Source organism: Cavia porcellus, unplaced genomic scaffold, assembly GCF_034190915.1.
Source record: "Cavia porcellus strain 051 isolate PalLab524CR breed Dunkin Hartley unplaced genomic scaffold, mCavPor4.1 scaffold_4, whole genome shotgun sequence".
Classification (NCBI taxonomy): Eukaryota; Metazoa; Chordata; class Mammalia; order Rodentia; family Caviidae; genus Cavia; species Cavia porcellus.
Window position 1 is genome coordinate 99,618,640 of NW_026947487.1, and position 19,999 is coordinate 99,638,638.

The 19,999-nt window shown below is 47.8% G+C and overlaps 1 protein-coding gene across 6 annotated transcripts; it reads left to right on the top strand.

Annotated features, from left to right (window-relative positions):
* Window positions 1–213: 213 nt before the first annotated feature.
* Slc9a5 (solute carrier family 9 member A5) lies at window positions 214–19,649 on the top strand. 6 transcript variants are annotated; one of them, XM_063247489.1, is made up of 17 exons: window positions 214–860; window positions 2,324–2,389; window positions 3,583–3,885; window positions 5,492–5,655; window positions 5,827–5,905; window positions 6,166–6,343; window positions 6,911–7,131; window positions 7,354–7,556; window positions 7,787–7,876; window positions 7,971–8,041; window positions 8,720–8,849; window positions 9,364–9,452; window positions 9,608–9,734; window positions 13,817–13,987; window positions 14,445–14,511; window positions 15,357–15,491; window positions 18,252–19,649. In XM_063247489.1, exons 1-17 carry the CDS (start codon window positions 668–670, stop codon window positions 18,722–18,724), a joined length of 2,760 nt encoding a protein of 919 aa, XP_063103559.1. In that variant the 5' UTR covers window positions 214–667; the 3' UTR covers window positions 18,725–19,649. The 6 variants fall into 6 exon arrangements, with proteins under 6 accessions (XP_063103559.1, XP_063103558.1, XP_063103560.1 ...); XM_063247488.1 differs by having other exon boundaries at window positions 218–860; window positions 14,442–14,511; XM_063247490.1 differs by lacking the exon at window positions 2,324–2,389 and having other exon boundaries at window positions 220–860; window positions 14,442–14,511.
* Window positions 19,650–19,999: the final 350 nt, after the last annotated feature.

The following is a 19,999-nucleotide window of genomic DNA, read 5'->3' on the forward strand; positions in this document are numbered from 1 at the left end:
TTTGTAGTTTCCTTGCAGTTTGAGGGAAAAGAGGAAGTCTTCTTTCCAGCCTGGCGTGAGCTAAGCCCAGCCTAGGGTTTCTAGGACGCTGAGGGTAACCTCCACAGCTTTCTGGGAGCGTCTAGTGCGCATGCGCAATTCTGCTCGCGGGCGGGGGGCTGAAGAGGGTCCTAGGTGGGGGAAGGCCGCTGCGCTTCGGTTTGCTGCGCACTGAGTCCTGCAGTCCGCCAGAGGCGCGGGTGCTCAGCGGAAGCCGCGCCCTTCTAGCCGAGCCCATTCCCTAGGGGCCTCCGCCCGTTCAGCGATGTGCTGTTCCTCGCGGCTGTTCCCGGAGGGCGGTGGCCGCTTACCCCTCTGAATCCGGATGAGGGGCGGTTTGGGAAAGCGAACTAGAAAGACTAGGTTTCAGGACTCGGGGGAGGGCTGGGCTGCGGAATTTCCGCCACTGGGGCTAGACTAGAGGGGATGGAGGAAGGGATCCAGACTACGGGCGTTCGGGCCAGGGTCTCGAAGTCCCGACCTGGCCCATGGGGATCGGAACAGGGATTGGGGGGAGCGGGTCCCACGTGCTTGTGACGCTGGGGCGCCCGGTAGGTGGCGGCGGAGGCAGCGGCGACGCGAGGCTGGCGGCCGTGCGGTGCCGGAGAACGGCTGGGCAGGCTGCAGAATGCTGCGCGCCGCACTGCCCCTGCTCATGTTGCCCCTAGCTGGGGCACAGGAGACCGAAGAGCCCACCCTGGAGCCGGGGGGTTCTGGCCAGTCTCCCCCGGGCTTGGCGCTCTTCCGGTGGCAGTGGCACGAGGTGGAGGCCCCCTACCTGGTGGCCCTCTGGATCCTGGTGGCCAGCCTGGCCAAAATAGGTGAGTGCGTGTGTGCTTGCGTGAGCCAGGCCAGCGGCCGGCAGCACAACGGCCCCCAGCTCCCGTGTCCTCCATCCGGGGCCAGCTTCTTACACAGTACTGAAACTTAGGCTCTAATTACACAAATGCCAGCTGTCGCCCAGTTCATGTGCCTTCTTTTGTGTGTCTCTCACCTCATCTTTTCCCCTGTGGGACCTCTGGGAATTTGGCTTCTTGAAGGGTTCCTCACCCTACCCCAGCTCCATCTTTGGTCTCCTTTGCCCTTTCTGCTTCCCTCTTTCCCTTGCAGTGGGCCCTACTCAGTCCAGCCTGTCCCCACCAATAACCAGCCTCCCAGAGAGCTCTGTGAGAGGTGAGGTGAGAATGCATGGGACTCCTAGGGGATGGTAGTCTCCAGGAACCCAGGCATCCTGATCCTGAGGAATCAACCTTCCTTGGAGACCCAGTCTAAGTGTGTATTCTCTTGGGATACTAAACTGCCACTTTCTAGCTCAACTCTGCTTTCCACTTTAAGAAGCCAGCTTTTTGTCCCTAAGTATGGGACACACACACACACACACACACACACACACACACATTATCCAAGTTCACATTCTCCCACTTCAAGCCTTAAGAAAACTTCTATTTGGGGCTGGGGATGTCACTTACTCGCCTAGCATGTGTAGGGCTCTGAGTTTGATTCCCGACACTGGGGAGGGGGCACTTTCATTTATCAGTACTTCACTGTGTGCTGCCCAGCTTAGGTGCTTTTATGCATTTGACCTCCTTCAGTCCTCATAACATTGAAGGCTGTGTTTCATTCAGGCTTTTTTCTAAACAGAGCTGCTTTTCCTTGCTTCTGCTCCCTCCTGTCTGATCAGCCAGTGGTTCCTCCTCCCACCAAGACCCTCCTCCTCCCTGTTGTGCAGGCTTTGCTGTGGGGGTGACTAATTATAGCTGAGCGTTGCTACTCACTCCCCATCTATGCTGGCACAGCCTGTACTCCAGTCTCACCAATGCAGCCTTCATGTAGAATCTCACAGTCTAGAATTTGCCCCCTTCACTTGCAGACACTGCTTGGGGGTGGGAGCCTCAGCAGGAACAGAACTTTCCACTCTGCTTTGGCTGCTGGAGATTAATAATGGAAAGTAGGACTCAAAATGCCTTCAGGGAGCCTGGTTCCGCCAGAGAAATGGCTTTTCTGATGTGTCTTGGGTTGCAGGGCTGGTGTATATGAGAAGATGAGGGTGAAATAGGGTCCCTAAAGGAGAGTCAGGGACACCAAAGGCAGGGATAAATGTGGGGTATGGCTGAGCTCACCCAGAGGCCTTGGAGTACTGAGAGCAAGGTGGGAACAGCCTCAGATTTGGAGCTAAGGATTATTTTTGTTGAGAAGCCTGTGAGTTGTGGGAGAGTTCCTATCTTAGGGTTTAGAGTGACAATTATAGTTTCTCCCATATATTATAGTGCTTTTTCTAGTTTAGATGACACCTATGGAGGAAGAAGAGAGCCTCCTTACCAGCCAGAGGAAAAGAAGAATTCTTTGAGAGGTGGGCAAAGGTAGATAGAATGTTCAGGAACTCCTTCCTAGCTTCATTTCTAGGCAGTCTTTCTATTTTTTTATTCAACAGATATTTATGTAGTGCTCACTGTGTACCAGGCACTGTTCTAGGCCCTTTTGGTACAGCTGCCAGGGAGCACTGCCTTGGCATAAGGACTCACATAAACTAACAGGAAGCCTCCTCTACCAGCACCCTAGGGATTGTGTGGGGTTAGATGTGTCCACTTATGGTCTAAGGGCCCAAGGGAGATCCATATTTTACGGGACAAATGTAGGAGTGGCAAGCAATAGTGTAGAAACTTCTTCCCATCCTCTTTTCCTAGGGACAGATTTGTTATTATTTCCTTCCAGATTCATATTTAGTTAACATTCACTGAGAACCTTCTCTTAGCCTGTTACCATGCTGGGCACATTTGCACACTTTATATCATTTTAGTCTTACTCTTTGTGACAAATATTTCCCCCATAATAACAAAAGAAGAAATTGAAGTTCAACTAAATTAAATAATTTTCCTGAGATCACACAGAGATAAGGTTTTTAAACAACTAATTTATTTTCATTCCCATGTAATGGAAAGTACATCCAACTGGAAGGCCTACAGTATGCTTAAAAGGTATAATATTCGTTATAGTTGGCGAGCCCTAACTATGTTATATATGTAATATAGCATTTATCATAATAATTACTTACTATAAAGCAATGTGCTACATGCTTTGATCCTATGAGATCATTATTATTTTTATTCCCATTTTGCTGATGAGGAAACCGAAGGTAAAATTATTTGTCTCAAGATCATAGAATGAGTTGATTAATGGAAGACTTAGTCCTTGAACCCAAGCAGCCTAACTTTGGAGGATCTGATTTTTCCAGCTTTGTTTTGAATGGGACCTGGTGGTACTCAAATAATGACTAAGGAAAGGAAATCAAAGAAAACAGGTCTCCCGAAGATGAAGAAAGAGAAGAGGGAGAATTTCCAGAAAAGGAAGAAACAAGTAAAGACCTTGCTATAGTGGAGAGTTTATAGTGCTAGAGGTTAGAGTGTAAACGTTTTGAGTTTCCTTTTTTCTTTCCTTGTCTCAGGGTTAGGGGTTCTGACTTTTGGTAACCTTCTAAGACTGAGAGGTAATAGGTTGATAAGTGATTGGTAAATTCATGCCTGCTGTCTTCTTCTTGCATTGTAGTGTTTCACTTGTCTCGAAAAGTAACGTCTCTGGTTCCTGAGAGCTGCCTGCTGATTTTGCTGGGCCTGGTACTAGGGGGCATTGTTTTAGCTGTGGCCAAGAAAGCTGAGTACCAGCTGGAGCCAGGCACCTTCTTCCTTTTCCTGCTGCCGCCTATTGTGCTGGACTCAGGCTATTTTATGCCTAGTCGGCTGTTCTTTGACAACTTGGGTGCCATCCTCACCTATGCTGTAGTGGGAACGCTCTGGAATGCCTTCACAACAGGCGCTGCCCTCTGGGGCCTACAACTGGCTGGACTTGTGGGTAAGTGGCCCTGAAACCTGGGCTGGCAAAGAGAGGCTTTCTTCTGTCTTCTCTGTTCCAGCTCTGAAGATTCCATGCTGGCAAGAGCCATGCTCTGGGAGCTCTGTCTTAGGTTCTCCCACCTGGAGTGCAAGGCAGTGTTCCAAATGGGCCTCAGCCTTCATCTAGCTCTCTGCCAGTCAAGTCTGCTTCTGCAGCTTGACAGCTCAGTAGAGGCCTGGCTCCCCAGCTGTGTGTGGGCTGCCAAGGCTGAGGAGCCTGCATTACCACTCTGGTGTCCCTGCCTGTGCTACCACACTGCCATTTGCCAGCCCTACTGCCTGAGGCACAGCTCTCCATTCCTGCAAAAGCCTATTGTTCTGACTCTGCTTAGGTCATGTCAGGGTATTTTCTTGTTTTTTAAAAAATTATTACTTTAAAATACATATTATACATCCATAAAATGCCTGAAAGTATAATGGACATTGCTTCCTTCCTTATCTCATTGACTCTTCATATTAGTGTGTAATTTGTCCCATTTAATAAGTGAGAAAGTAGAGCCCATGAAGTTTACTTGGTATCAGGTCCAAGGTTAGCCTTCCTTTTTCCTGAGGCTCCTTGTCTTTAGGCCTTCTCCTATTCCCTTCTTTGTTTCCTGACCCAAGAAATCTGTTCACTCCTCATTTTGATAATTCAGGGTTCTTCCAAGGTAAAAAGTTTGAAATTTCCAGCTAGGAACTTCTACCTGGTTTTTCTAGTAAGATAGTAAAATATTTGGGACAAGGGAAGACATCAGATCCTGATCTTAGCAGTAATTCTAATAGTAGGTAATATTTTTTGGGTGCTTATTTATTTATTTAGGTCTTTTTGAGACAGAGTCACACTATGCAGTTCAGGCTGAACTTGGGCTCACTTTGTAGCCAAGGCTGGTCTCGAACTTGCAGTGATCTTCCTGCTTCAGCTTCCCCAGTGCTGGGATTATAGGAGTGCACAACCACGATCTGCTGTTACTATGTATTAAGCACTGTCTAAATAATTTTTGAGGTAGATAGTGTTATTCCGTTTTGTTCATGGAGAAATGGAGGATCACTAAGGTTATTTAATGTTCAAGTCCCTCTTATGTTTTTCATACTGTGTTCAGGTCTTTTCCTCCTGCTAAGAGCTGTGTGTCACATCCATTTGGCTGAAAATGACAGGTGTGGGAGAAAGTTCTTTTCTTCCCTAATAAAGCCAGTTTCCACCTGCTGGTAGCTACTAGTACTGTTGCTGCAGTTTCTAATTACCAGTGCCACCTGAGATTTTCAGCTTACACAGGCTTTCTTAACCATCTCCTGGGTTGTTCTTTGTAGTCACTTTGGGAGGTAGTCAGGTGAGGAGGCATAGCTAAGGAGTCATGTGACAGTGACAACGCCTATGCCACAGCTGGTGAATGAGAAAGCTGTGCCTTAGGCATGGGCACAGCTGAAGTCTCCTGACCTGTAGGCCAGTACTCTTCTCAGGTTCTTGAGTAATGTTTGGGCTTCCTGTTTTATCAGTGAGAGTGGCATCTGGGCTAGTCCTGGAAGTGCCACAAGAAACAGAGCATTTTCATTAGTTATTGGCCCCTTTTCCATCTCTCCCTCTGTAGCCTCTAAGGTACAAGCTGGCCTGCTGGACTTCTTGCTGTTTGGGAGCCTCATCTCAGCAGTGGACCCTGTGGCTGTGCTGGCTGTCTTTGAGGAAGTGCACGTCAACGAGACTCTCTTTATCATCGTCTTTGGCGAGTCCTTGCTCAATGATGCAGTCACTGTGGTGAGAGTGCTCAGCTATCCCTGACCCCATGCCATAACCAGTTGTACATCTAGACAGCTTCAGACCCTCCTACTCTGCAGGGGAAGAAATAGAGCTTCAGCTTTTTTCTCCCATCCTAGTAACCCCAGTCACTTCTTCCCACTCACTCCTGAATATATTCTTCTCACTTAGGTGCTGTACAAGGTCTGCAACTCCTTTGTGGAGATGGGTTCTGCCAATGTGCGTGCCACTGACTACCTGAAGGGAGTCGGTCAGTATTTCCCCCTTTTAGCTGGCATTGGAAGTCTGTCTCCCCAGGTTGTGAGTCCTACCTTCCTGGCATCAGGACAGAAGAGGCTGTTTGGGTGGAGAAATGGGGTGTGGGCAAGCCTTATCCTGGGATCCTGGTTCTGGATCTTAAACCCTGGGGATCGAGGTGGGCATCCTTCTCCACTTTCTGCCAGGCAGCAGTATTGTCAGCCCAGGAAGGGTCTGGGCCAGGGTCATGCTGACAACCCCACTCCTTCCCAGCCTCCCTGTTTGTGGTCAGTCTGGGCGGGGCAGCCGTGGGCTTAGTCTTTGCCTTCCTCCTGGCTCTGACCACACGCTTCACCAAGCGGGTCCGCATCATCGAGCCCCTGCTGGTCTTCCTCCTCGCCTACGCAGCCTACCTCACTGCTGAAATGGCCTCATTGTCCGCCATTCTTGCGTAAGTCCTGGGGGCCTTGCAGGCAGCCTGCTGGGAGGGAGTACTGGAAATGGTTCCCCCAACACAGACAAAAACAGGACCCTAAGAAGTCTGTAGGATTCCCTGAGCCCTTGTGGGAGTGAGTGCCTGAAATGTCTTTGGGGGAGACAATAAACCAGGTAAGCTAGGAAAACTGTTTGGATACCCAGAACTATCCTGGACACTTGGAAACCTAATCTTCCTCTGCCCGAAGTGTTCTCTGGAATGTGGACTCAGCTAGAAGTGAACTTCAGGCCTGGGGATAGTGGCTGTGGTGCCCACAACATGTAAAAGCTGCCTCAGAGTCTGCTAGTCGGAACATGTTTCTTTCCCTTGCCCCTCCAGGAGGCACAACATGGGAAGTCTGGAGATTTAGATTCATCCCAGGGCCCCAACTAACTAGCAGTCTTCATGCCTCCCTGGACTTTGCCTCCGAGAGTCTGACACCCTATGATGGGTTATGCCCCCTCTTGAAGCATGCTCAAACCCCAGGGGCTGAGCCTCCTGGAACCCCTCCTCATTTGCCCTGCGTTTTTGTTCCTCCTGCAGGGTGACCATGTGTGGCTTGTGCTGTAAGAAGTATGTGGAGGCTAATATCTCCCATAAATCACGTACAGCTGTCAAATACACAATGAAGACCCTAGCCAGCTCTGCTGAGACTGTCATCTTTATGCTGCTTGGCATCTCGGCTGTAGATTCATCTAAATGGGCCTGGGACTCCGGGCTGGTGCTGGGCACCCTCATCTTCATCCTGTTCTTCCGAGCCCTTGGTATTGCTGGCACTCTGTTTCCCCACTCTCCTCCCCAGGCCCCCTTTTCTGGCAGCTTGTCCCCCGATCTGAGTCTACATCCTTGGCAATTCCTGAGACTCCCTCCCCTTGTTGTTCACCTTTCCCATCTTTTGCCACCTTAGCCCAGATACTTGGTACCATCCATTCCTAGTGTCCTCTATTCCCAACGCTTTGCTCCTGCTGGCCTCCCTCCTGCTGTAGGTGTAGTCCTGCAGACATGGGTGCTGAATCAGTTCCGGTTGGTCCCTCTGGACAAGATTGACCAGGTGGTGATGTCTTATGGGGGCCTGCGGGGGGCTGTGGCGTTTGCCCTCGTCATCCTACTGGACAGGACCAAGGTCCCTGCCAAGGACTACTTTGTGGCCACCACTATTGTGGTGGTCTTCTTCACAGTCATTGTGCAGGTGGGAGCGCCTATGAAGTTAGCTGGGCGCTAATTGGGGTTCAGCAAGTCCTAGGGATCTTGGAGCTTATGGGACAGCGGTTTTTCCTTTGGGGGAAATAGGGGCCTGACTTCCCAGACCTTGAGTGCAATGGGATAGGGGAAGAGAACTGAGGCCTAATTGTGGGGAGGGAGAGAAGAGAGGCTGCAAGGAACTGAATTGGGCAGGTCTCACCTCCTGCCTGTCCATAGGGCTTGACCATCAAGCCTCTGGTCAAGTGGCTGAAGGTGAAGAGGAGTGAGCATCACAAACCTACCCTGAACCAGGAGCTGCATGAGCACGTGGGTACTAGCACCCCATCCCTCCACCTGTCCCTCTCTTCCTTCTGCTATTTGGCAGATTCCTGATCCAGTCCCCCTACCCACCCCCTTCTAGACTTTTGACCACATTCTGGCTGCAGTGGAGGACGTTGTGGGGCACCATGGTTACCACTACTGGAGGGACAGGTGAGGGAGCTGCCCCGAGGCTCCTTCAGCAGCAGCAGCAGCCCCACTAGCCAAGGCAGCATGGGGTGTGAGGTTCAGGCTGAATGACCTCTGCCTGAAGCCCTCTGTGGCATCCCCGTGGCCTCAGGATAAGACAGGTCTCCCCAGTGTGGCCTTCCTGTCTCTGCATGGTCTGGCACTTGCCAGACTCCAGCCCCATTGTGCTCTGTCTGCTAATTACTTGACCCTATTTTAGAGCCTCAGGACCCACCATGATCCCTCAGCCTGGCCACTGGGAACAACATTGGACATATTTCTCTGATAGAACTCTCCCTCATTACCTTCTCACTTAACTTCTTTTCGTCCTTCAGATCTCACCATGGGTATCAGTTCCTTAGGGAGGGCTTCCCTGGCCTCTATAAGTAGGACAAATGCCTGAATGCCCTATGACTGTGCTTGGTAGTTTTTTGCCATGGTTACAATTTTCTACCTATTTGTAATAACTTTAACTAATATCAGGGTTTCTCCCTAATACTGTAAACTCCCTAAAAACAGGGACTAGCTTTAAGATTCTCCCTGCTAAGATCCATACTGAGAAAGCCAGATTAGTGCTGGTGAATGGCCTGCCCTATCTAAGGAAAAGCCAGCCAGTCAGACCTTGTGGGTGTTACTCAGAGTTGGGCTTGCCATCCTCCATAGGTGGGAGCAGTTTGATAAGAAGTACCTGAGTCAGCTGCTGATGCGGCGGTCAGCCTACCGCATCCGGGACCAGATCTGGGATGTATACTACAGGCTCAACATCCGGGATGCCATCAGCTTCGTGGACCAGGTGGGCCAGCGGTGGGTGGGAAAATGGCCAGCAGAGCAGGAAAGGGACAACAGGTAGGCAGGATTGTAAGCAGGGAGTAGGGAATTCCCAGTTGGCTCCATAGGTGGGTGCAGGAACCAGCCTGGCTTGGGCCCATATAGAGAGTCTGGCAGGTGGTACAGAAAGATGGGAAACAGCTGGACTCTGCAGTCAGCAGATGTGATTCAAGTGTTACCATTTACAGGCTTGGACCTTGGGTAAATCACTTACCTTGTGCGAGACTCAGTTTTCTTAGCCATAATAAGAAAGCTGGAATACAAGTATCTATGTTAGACTTTGTAATCTATGTTACAAGTATCTATGTTAGACTATGTAAAGTATTAACATAGACAAGTATCTATGTTAGACTATGTAAAGTATTTTTACAGTATCTGGCATATAAAAAGTGCAAAGTAAGTTATTGTTATTTTTATTGCCCTCTATCTGGGCCACCCTCCATTTGACTGCTATCTGACTTTGGTCTTGACCTCTGCAGGGAGGCCATGTCTTGTCCTCCACAGGCCTCACTCTGCCCTCTATGCCCAGCCGCAATTCTATGGCAGAGACATCTGTCACCAACCTGCTGTGAGTTCATTGAGATCTCTTCCCCCTCCCCAAGCGCCTCTCTACTGGTCCTCTCTCAATTCCTTCTCAGAAAAAGTCAGCAACTTTACTTTTGTCCTTCCTCTGGCTTGTGGCACCTGCCTCCTCCCCAGCACACATGTCCCTTTTTCCTGCAGGAGGGAAAGTGGCAGTGGAGCATGTCTGGATCTGCAGGTGATTGATACAGTACGCAGTGGTCGGGACCGTGAGGATGCTGCGATGCATCATCTGCTCAGTGGAGGCCTCTACAAGCCACGCCGCAGGGTGAGAGCAATCAGGGCAGAGACCCAAGGGTGGTGGAGGGCAGTCTGGGGAGGTGTGATCAAGGCACAAGAGGTGGTTGGCGCCAGCTATGGCCAATTGTAGATGCTTGGCTGAGAGTGCAGGTTTTCCTCCTATGGGTAGTAAGAAATCTTTGAGTTTTGTTTTATTGGAGAAAGGGTTGACCTATGGTAGCAGAGAGAGAAGGGTATGAGTTGAGAGCTGGAAGAAAACACTGAGTATTAGAGCTGGGTAAGGGAGAGAAGCACATAGGATGGGGATGAGGTAGCTGTTAGCTCTGAGGGGAAATGAGTAGTCTGGAGAGTCAGTTTAGCAAGGAGGGTAGGCATCCATTTGTTTTAGGTAACCTGAGTTAGTCCCATGCAGATGCTAAAGCTTTGGGCCTGGAGAGGCCCATTCTATCTGGGATGGAATCTGTTGCAATCCCACAAGGGGGCAGCAAGCCATTATGTTGGACCTCTTGAAAAGAGGCCTGCTAGGGGCTGGGGATTTAGCTCAGCGGCATAAGCGCCTGCCTTGCAAGCAGGCAGTCGTGAGTTTGATCCCTGGTACCGATTTAAAAAAAAAAAAAAAAAAAAGCCTGCTGTTATTCCTGACAGTTTTAACAGACATTCGCTTAGAATGTTGAAATCAGCTGGGTTTGGTGGCTCATACCTATAATCCCAGGACCTATAATCCCAGGATTGGGAGGCTTTGTGAGGCCAGCCTGGGCTACAATAGTGAATTCAAGGCCAGTCAGAGCTACATAATGAGACCCTGTCTTAAAAAAAATTTACACAAAAGTTCCTTTAATGTGCATCTGTTGGTCCTGATTTGACTCTTTGAAGTGCCCATAGAATAACCTTCAAAGGCTTTAAGACAGGTTTAACATTGGCCCTCCTGCCTCAGGCCAGCATCTCTGAGAAAGAAGGCTGGGAATAGAAGGTGCTATTCTATCTGTGGTTGACTAAGGCCAGCTACAGGGCTCACTCACTCTTCTAGTTCTAGAACTTGCCACTGTCTGCCTACAGCCCAGCTTTGGCTTACCACCTCGTGGCCCTTCTTTTTTAGGGGTTGGGGGTACACAGGGTCTTGCTTGTGCTGGCCTCAAACTCACAGTGATCCTCCTGGCTCAGCCTCTGGATTCTATGATTACAGGTGTGTGCCACCTCACCCAGCTTTGGGGGTCGTATTTCCTCATAATCTGTCAAAGCCCTGCCACCTTCCTCAGTTAACGGCTGTCTTGTCTAACCTGTAAGGGTCTTATTCTTTCAGTTTTTGTTCTTATCCAAATTTCAGTAGATAGAATAAAAGAATTCTCATTTATCTATCACCCAGATCTACTAATTATTAACACATGATTAATTTTGTGACATTCTATAGCGCTACCACATCATGACCACACTTATCTTAAAGCAAACTCCAGACATCGTATCACATCATCGCTAAATAGTTCACTACCTATCTTTAGGTGGCAGGAATTCCTTTGTGATAATAGGAATTGAACACAGCCTCCACACTGAGCTACATCCCCAGCTCTTTTTATTTTGAGATAGGATCTTCTAAGTTGCCCAGGCTGGGCTAGAACTTGGGGTCCTCCTGTCTCACCCTCTGAGAGTACTGAGAATTACAGGCATGTGCCACAATGCCTAGCTGCATGAACTCTTTTTTTAAAAACCAAAATCAGCACTGTTATCACAAAAACTAACAGTAATTCCTTTTTACATTATTTAGCCTCTGCTGGTTTGTTCAAGTCAGGATTCAAATAAAGTCCACACTTTATATTTGAGAAACGTATCTTTTCATTAAAAGAAAAAAAACTATAATTCTATTTTCTCTTTGCTATTTATTGAAGAAATAGTATACTTTAAAAATTTCCCATTTTCTTGATTTTAATGATTATATTGCTGTGTTGTTTAACATGCTGAACAACACCCTCCATATTTCTTGGTTGTTAAATTTATAGCCCTGACAAGATTCACAGATATTCAGTTGGTATGCCGTGTATTTCTTACAGTGTTACATCAGGGAGTATATCATGATTGGTGTGTGTGTGTGTGTGTGTGTGTGTTTAAGATTGGTCACTGAATTCAGTTCATTCAGTTCTTGTGTAGGCAATTTAAAAAGAACTGGAGAAAATTTGTGCTTATACTGTTAAATGTCATCTTATTTAATTTAGCCCATCATTCCATCGTTTGGATACCATATCTGCCACCAATGTCTACTTCTCAGATTCATATCATCTGAAAATTTGCTAAGCCTGTTAACCTTGTATTCATCTAAGTCAACATAAAAATGTTGAACAGGATAGAGCTGAGGACAGAGCCCTGTGGCATGCTACTAAAGACTTTCCTCCAGACTGACATGGATCAAGCATTTTTGGGGTATGGTTACTCAACCAGTTCTGAATCCGCTTAGTTATACCATGAGACAATATATCATTCCTCATGTTCTTGCCAGAAATATCATTAGCAAGACAGAGCCATCTAGTATGCAGCTAGAAAGATGAGATTAAGAAAGAGGGATGAAGGCTGGTGAGAACAATTTGGAAGTAGTCTACATCAGAGGTGTCCTCATGTGGCTACAACAGAATCTCCTGAGAAGCTTGCTGACTATTCTTGACTTTACCTCCTGGAGATTCTGATTCTGCAGGATGAAGTAGGAATAAGAATCTGTTCTTTTTAAGTCCTCTAGGTGATTCAAATACAACTAGTCTGACAGTGATATCTAGGAACCACAGCTCATGACACGGAAATGGCTGAAGCCATGATAAACTCTCTGGGGACAGCATTGAGAGGAGAGACAGGAGAGCCAAGGATAATACACAGGGATGCACATGGGAGAAAGGGGAGGGAGTCAGCAAAATAGAGAGAAGGAACCTGTGATGAAACATCTGGAGATAGCGTCTCAGGCCTGTATGCTGTAACAGAGGCTATGTTGGTGCTTAGGCAGAGGCCACAGGACTGGTGACCAGAGAAGACAGCTGTGGACTTGTTAACCCTGGGCCATATTTCTGGTATTTAAGGAGGAACTGAGTATGAAGGAAAGTATCAGAATCAACTAATAAATGGCAGCAAAAGGAGGCAATGGCATGAATAGAAAGGCATTCTTTAAGGAGGCAAGGGCAAGAGTTTGTTTGGAAGCAGCAAGTGACAAGGGAAGCAGCAGAGATACAGGAAGAAGTTGGGGCAAGGAGAGAACTGATGGAGGCAGGAAGAAGTAAGTTTAACAAAGTCAAGGCCAGGTGCTGGGTCCTGATAGGCCCCTTTGTTCCCAGTGGAGGGGCACCTCTGTGTGCATAGGTAGAAGAAGGCAGATGGGAAACTTGTGGAAGTTAAGAGCCAGTCCAAGGCAGCAAATATATGAGGGGTACAAAAAGAGCCAGACTGAGCCTGTGAGGTATACAGGTGATTTGATATACTCTTGGCAGTATTTTAGGGGATTATCTACCACTGGATGGATGAAAAGATTGCTTGGTTGCCAAGGGCAGGGACAGAGGTAGACTGTTAGTCAGTACAGAGGGCTTATCTTTATAAGAAAGTTAAGACCATATGAAGAGGGTGGCTCTGAGGTACGTAGGTCACTGTTAGGTCAAGAGGGTCCAGGATGTCAGGGGACATAGTTATTGAAGTCCAAAGCATGCTGTCATGGTGGTGGTTTCAGAAATAGCTAGGTGGAAAGGCCAGCCTGAGACAGGATGCTCTGTGGTTGGAAGAGGATAGGTGGACTGGGTATGTGGACCACACTCACTTGGAGGTACAAAGAAAAAAATGGTTCTTATGGTCTCCTCATAGCCACAGAGGCCAAAACAGCCCCCTACCTCCTATTACTTAAATCAGAGAACTGAGTAAAGGGCAGCAGAGGATGAGGAAAGGATTTGGGGGAATAAATTTTAGGATAAAGGGAAGGTTTTCTTTAGTGAATTGAAAATACAGGCTGGATTTTTTTATTCTTCAATCCATGGCTAGTTCTGGAAAAGCTGTGCTGGCAGGACCTGTAGTGAATATGTTGGGGCTGTGGCATGGGGGTTCCTGTGGAAGGCCCAGGCACCCAGCCTTATGGCAGGGTGGGGCTGTCATTGCCAGTACAAAGCCAGCTGCAGCCGCCACTTCATCTCCGAGGATGCACAGGAGCGACAGGACAAGGAGGTGTTTCAACAGAACATGAAGCGGCGGCTGGAGTCTTTTAAGTCCACCAAGCACAACACTTGTTTCACCAAGAACAAGCCACGACCCCACAAGACTGGCCGCAAGAAGGCATGTCCTCTCCTGGGACTTTGGTTTGGGCCTGGAGGTTGATAGCATGCAATTTTGAGCTCCTAAGTGTTGGATTCCAGCCTATGGAACCCCCTAGTTGAATCATCATCAGGGATTTGATAAGTGCATCAGTGTGGGTTCCCTTTTAGATCCTCCTGGGGCCCAGGAGGGTAAGGAGAGGCATCCCAAGGTAAAACAGTTGGAAAAAGATTTATTGGAGACAATTCTTAAGAGCTCCCTCAAGCATCCTAGGTTGATGCATCCAGAGCCCCTGCTGGGGTGTGGGTTCCTGGCTGCCTGACAAAGGGATGGGGGGATAGAAGGGCCATTGGGACTGACACAAATCCCCTCCCCTGCTGGGTTAGGAAAAGCTTCCTCCTGTTGACCCTGCCAGACAACAGGGCTGGGAGTGAAGCCAGGCCCTAAAGCTCAGGTTTTCTTTCTTGGTCCTCAGAAGGATGGTGTGGCCAATGCTGAGGCTATAAATGGGAAACCTCCTGGAGACCTGGGCTTTCAGGATACAGGCAAGCAGGGATGGGGTGGGCTTGAGGATGGGAGGGAGGAGGGAAAGAGTAGGGCCTGAATTCTGAGGACCTCCTCTAGGTATACCAACAGTGCTGACCTGGGCCTCTCCCCTCAGGAACTAAGTAACCATGCTTGCTCTCAACATTGGGAATATTTAAAGCATTTACTACCCAGTGTGTGACAGGAGGCACCCTACTGGTAACTATGGTTTATGGGCTCAGAGAACTTGAAAAAAATCATACATGCCTAAAGGCCTGAGCCTTTTAAGGATTGAGGGAAACTGGAGCCTAGTGTCCCATCTGTAAAACCAGTCACTGCTAGCCATGGTGGCACATATCTGTAATCCCAGCACTCTGGGAACCTGAGGCAGGAGGAATGCAAGTTCAAATTCAGCCTGAGCAACTTGGTGAGACCCTGACTCAAGTTTAAAAAAAAAAAAAAAAAGCTGGGGATATAGGTCAGTACAAAGGCTCTGGGTTCAAGTCCCAGTACTACAAAACAAAACAAATTAAGAGTTTCCCTAATGAGCTGAGTGTCAGTGGGCATTCCAGCCCTCCAGGTTCTCATGTCGGTCAATGGTGGGATCATGAAGGGGATCTAGAAAGTAACCATCATGGCATTCCCTGAGAACTTAGCTCCTCCCAGTTGCCTCCTCAGGCTCTGCAGTCTCCTCTTCTCAAACCCCCTACATCCTAGGCCTTTGTCCAAAACAGCCAGAGGAGAAAGCAGGCACCTCTGCTAACATGGGCTCTGTCTATGGGGATAGGAGCTGGCTTGGGGTTGTGTGGTACCAACAGGCAGCTGCTGGTCTGGCCACCCCAACTCACCTCTTGTACCTGTCCAGCTGCTGTGATACTAACTGTGGAGTCTGAGGAGGAGGAGGAGAGCAACAGTTCAGAGACAGAGAAGGACGACGACGAGGGGATCATCTTTGTGGCTCGGGCCACCAGTGAGGTTCTCCAAGAGGGCAAAGTCTCAGGTAATGGCTTCCTCACTGCCTCCCTCCCCACTGGAGTAAGCTAGTTTCCTCTCTCTGCTCCCATGGCCTCTGCTCCAGATAACTCTCTTTTCCTAGTTACTAGTTTAATCACCAGGCGGCATTTCCTGAGCATCTCCTTTCTATGAGAATCCTGACTGGTGATCTGGCTCAGCCTTCACATCAACCAAGATGGGGAACTGAGCTGACAGAGTCTAAGGGGACCTGTGATTTGTCTAGCATCACATGGCAGAACCAGAATTTGAAACTGACCCATCTGATTCCAAAGCATTTTGGTCTTGGTTTTGGTTTTCTTTTGAGATAGTGTCTTGTTAAGTTGCCCATGCTAGCTCTAACTCACTATGTAGTCCAGGATTGTCTCATACTTGCAGTGAGCCTTCTGCCTCAGCCTACCAAGTGCTAGGATTCAGGCAGGCACCATCATGCCCAGCTTCCACTGGGCTCTTAGGAAGAAAAATTTCTCCAGGCATAGTGGTGCATACCAATTATAATCCCAGCACTTGGGAAGCTGAGGCAGGAGGATCACGGTTTTGAGACCAGCCTAGGCAACTTAGTAAGACCTTGTCTTAAGACAGAAATATTTTAGAAAGGGATGAGAGGTAGCTCAGTGGTAAAGTCCTTTTGGAAGCAGTTTCCAAGCATCCTCTCTAAAACCCCTCAAATATCATATTGTATGATCTTACCAATAAATACTTTAGCATAAAAGATAAGGATTCTTTTTAAAAGTAAAATCACTATATCATCACCACATATAAAGGCTTTATCAAGTATATAATCAGTGTTCAGATTTTCTTGGTTATTTGAATATTTTTTAATTTATATTTTTTATATAGTTTGATCCAAATAAAAATACAGGTAAGACCCATATTCTAGATTTGGGTACTGTTGAAACCCTAAAGGGCATCTGTGAAAACATTTTGTCCTCAAGGGGGATTTGACAATGTCTGGAGAAATTTTGGCTGTCACAGTTGGGGAGAGTGCACTGAAATTCACTGGTCAGAGGCCAAGGACATACTGCAAATATCCAGCAATGCACAGGATGGATTCGATAACAAAAGAAGTAGCTGTCTCCAAATGCTAATAGTATCAAGTTTGGAAAACCCTTCTTTTCTCTTTAATATATTTGTTGAAGAAACCAAGTTATTTGATCTGTAGTCTTTCCCTGTCTGAATGTTGCTGATATTATCTCTACAAGTGTCATTTAATATAGTTTTCTGTTTCTTACATTTCCTTAAATCTAGATCAAATTTCAGGGTGTGTTTCGTTTCGTTTTGTTTCACCTCCTGAGACAGGGTCTCACTAAGTTGCCCAGGCTGGGATTGAACTTGTGGTCCTCCTGCCTCGGTTTCCTAGAGTGCTGTGATTACATGCACTACCACATCCAGCATTCACTTTTGATTTTTTGGCAAGAATGCCTCAGAAGTAATGATGGTATGCTTCCTATTGGCTACATCAGGAATAACATACCTTGATTGTCTTTTTTTGTTTGTTTTTTTCGTTTTTACCAGTACCAGGGATCGAACTCATGACTGCCTGCTTGCAAGGCAGGCGCTTATGCCGCTGAGCTAAATCCCCAGCCCCCCATGATTGTCTCTTTTCATAAAGATAACACTAGATTCACATGTTGTTCCCTTGATGTTATTAAGTTCCTATTAACTTTTCCTTAAATGGTCTTAGCAGCCATTGATAATCATTGCCAGAGCCAAGATTTCATTAAGGATTTCAAAATGGTAGTATTCTACATCTGTTTTTTTCATCTGTATTTATTAGCAGGAATTCTAAAAAAGAAAAAAACCTCGCCTCATCAATTATTTGGTTAGAGGTACAGTCTATATAGGAAAAAATGGGTAAGTGCTTATCTCGGTCAGAGTTAGACTGACAGTTTTAGTTTTGTTGGTATTAAATTTTAACATTGGAAGCCTTTTAAGAGATATAGTTTCAGTTTTAATCATGCATCAATACATTTCATAAGGCACTCAACCATGGGGGCTGACAGACTTAGCTGAGTGGTAGAATGCTTGCCTAGGCATGCATGATGCCCTGAATTCTGTCCCCAGGACTACACAAGTGCTCAAAAAGATTTAACTGGACTCTTCTGGACTTTATCAATAAACAGATACATGCTGAGCACTTTTATATACACGGAGCTGTGCTTGACTTTGGAGAGCCATTTGTCTTTTAGAACCTCAGGTTCCTGTAATTCAGCTGCCTGTTGTTCTGGGCTTCTAAGCTCCCATCCCCTATCTCCATCCTGTTTGTGACACAGCTTCAGCCTACTGTTAGGTTTGCAAGAGCTCATACTCCTGGACTCCTTTCCTCCAAACACCTGCCGTGGGTACTCAGGCAGTGTGCCCAGCAGCAAGGCCTTTGGTCATCCTCTCCCTCACTTCCTGTGTCACCTTTGCTGGCTGACAGGGATAGGGTTGGCAGGATGCAGTGTCTGAGACTGGTGCTTCAGGTCTGGTGAGAGTGGCAAAGTCACGACTTCTTTCCCAAGTAGCTCCTGTTGTCTCATGCTGTAGTTACTTTCATTTTCAGTAGATAGCACTTGAGCACCTACTTTGTGTCCAGTGCTGTGCTAGATGTTGGCCATGGTATTTCTTCTCAGCAAAACAGTCATCAAATAATCATATATGGATATAATATGGCAACTGTGAAATGAGTCTACTTATGAGAATATGCTTTATACTTAAGGGTTCTAGTGCACTGATAAATGAGCTCATGTGTACTCTTCATCCCTAGGAAGCCTTGAGCTGTGCCCGAGCCCACGGATAATTCCTCCCTCACCAACTTGTGCAGAGAAGGAGCTACCTTGGAAGAGTGGGCACGGAGACCTGGCAGTGTATGTGTCTTCGGAAACCACCAAGATTGTGCCTGTGGACATGCAGATGGGCTGGAATCAGAGCATCTCATCCCTGGAGAGCCTAGCATCCCCTCCCTGTATCCAGGATCCCACTCTGACCCACCTGCCTCCTAGACAACTGGATGCTGAAGAGCCCCAGGCTCTTCTTGACCTGTCCTCTGACCCCCGTCCTAGTTTTGCCTTCCCTCCAAGCCTGGCCAAGGCTGGCCGCTCTCGCAGTGAAAGTAGTGCTGATATCCCCCAGCAGCAGGAGCTGCAGCCCCTCATGGGCCACAAGGACCGCACCCATCTTAGCCCAGGCACTGCTAATTCCCACTGGTGTATCCACTTCAACAGAGCCGGCAGGCTGTAGCCCAGAGCCATAGGAAAGAATGGGAGGAGCCATCTCTGTGGGAACTGTTCCTGGGCAGTGGACAGAGTAACCTACTCGGTCTGACATAGGGCCAGAGTAGCCTGGACTGAAATAGCAACTAGACCTTTTTGGGGCTGGTCAGAGGGGTCTCCCTGTGGGCTGGTCCTCACAGGGACCCTTCTTATAACTTCCCTGCTCCTATCTAATCCTTTTTACCTTCTATTTCAGTAATGGCTGATGACCCAGTCCAGAGTTCTCAGGACTAGGCCAACATTTGGGTAGCTGATGCTCCTTCTCAAAGGGGTCTTCCTGGGTTCATCATAGACAGCTGTTCCTGAACCTAAACAAAAGTATCATTCCTCAGTGGATGCTAACCTTCCTTGCCCTCTAGCACAAGGTCAAAGACAATGCCCTGGCAGTGAAGCTCAGTGAGGGGCCAGCCCACTGAGGGGCTGCAATGGGAAATGGAGTAGGCCTCAGCCTGTTCTTCTTAGGGTAGTGGGAATCTGTCTTCATTTCCTGTTTTGGCCCCCTTCCTCTGTTGCCAGGTCTTGGAGCAATGGTTCTTCCTTCTCCAGGACCAGGGCCAGGGCCAGGGACCTGGGCCAGACTTCAGGGATGTTTCTTAGCCAGGGTCCTTCTGGGGATCTGCTGTTTTGAGTTCAAGTCCAGAACTTTCTGATCCTTGCATCTGGGTTTACTAAGATGGGATGCAGTAGTCTCTGGGTTCTCATGCCACCACCTCAACATTCCCCTAAACAGGGACAGAAGGCGGAATCATAGGGCCACTGCTCCATTGTTTTGGGGCTGGGATACCTGGCTGCAGTGTGTATGTGGGTGAGTGGCAGGTGGCTTTCCTGGGGTCAGCCCCTGTGTTGTGTTTTGTACTTTGAACCTAAGATACATTAAACATCTCTCAGATGGATAGAGGTGTTCTGTCCTTGTGTCTAAGAGTTTTAGGGATATGGGGAACAGGGGATCTAGATTCCTGCCCCAGAGATTCTCAGGTAGCAAACAGAAGGAAGACCTTGGACAGGGATGTTAGTTCTGGTCCTCTTCATACTTCCTCTAGGAGTACTAAAGTGACACCGAATGGATTGGGGTTACAGAATTGAGAATCTACAAAACAGGAAGGGCTAGCAAGGAGAGAGACCCAAAAGGTCAGGGGTCAAGCTGCCCAAAGATGCAGAGCCACCACACCTGGAACAACAAAAGCATTCCTGGAATATGTGGAGCCAGGTATGGGACAAATGAACAAAAGTATCCTGCTGAACA

What these genes read in the sequence shown, in the direction of transcription:
- Slc9a5 (XM_063247488.1), top strand. Translation starts at nt 668, where the DNA reads ATGCTGCGCGCCGCACTGCCCCTGCTCATGTTGCCCCTAGCTGGGGCA. An exon ending in GGCCAGCCTGGCCAAAATAG is followed by an intron (nt 861 to 2,323) that starts GTGAGTGCGTGT and finishes TTTCTAGTTTAG; the next exon opens with ATGACACCTATGGAGGAAGA. An exon ending in TACCACTACTGGAGGGACAG is followed by an intron (nt 8,042 to 8,719) that starts GTGAGGGAGCTG and finishes CATCCTCCATAG; the next exon opens with GTGGGAGCAGTTTGATAAGA.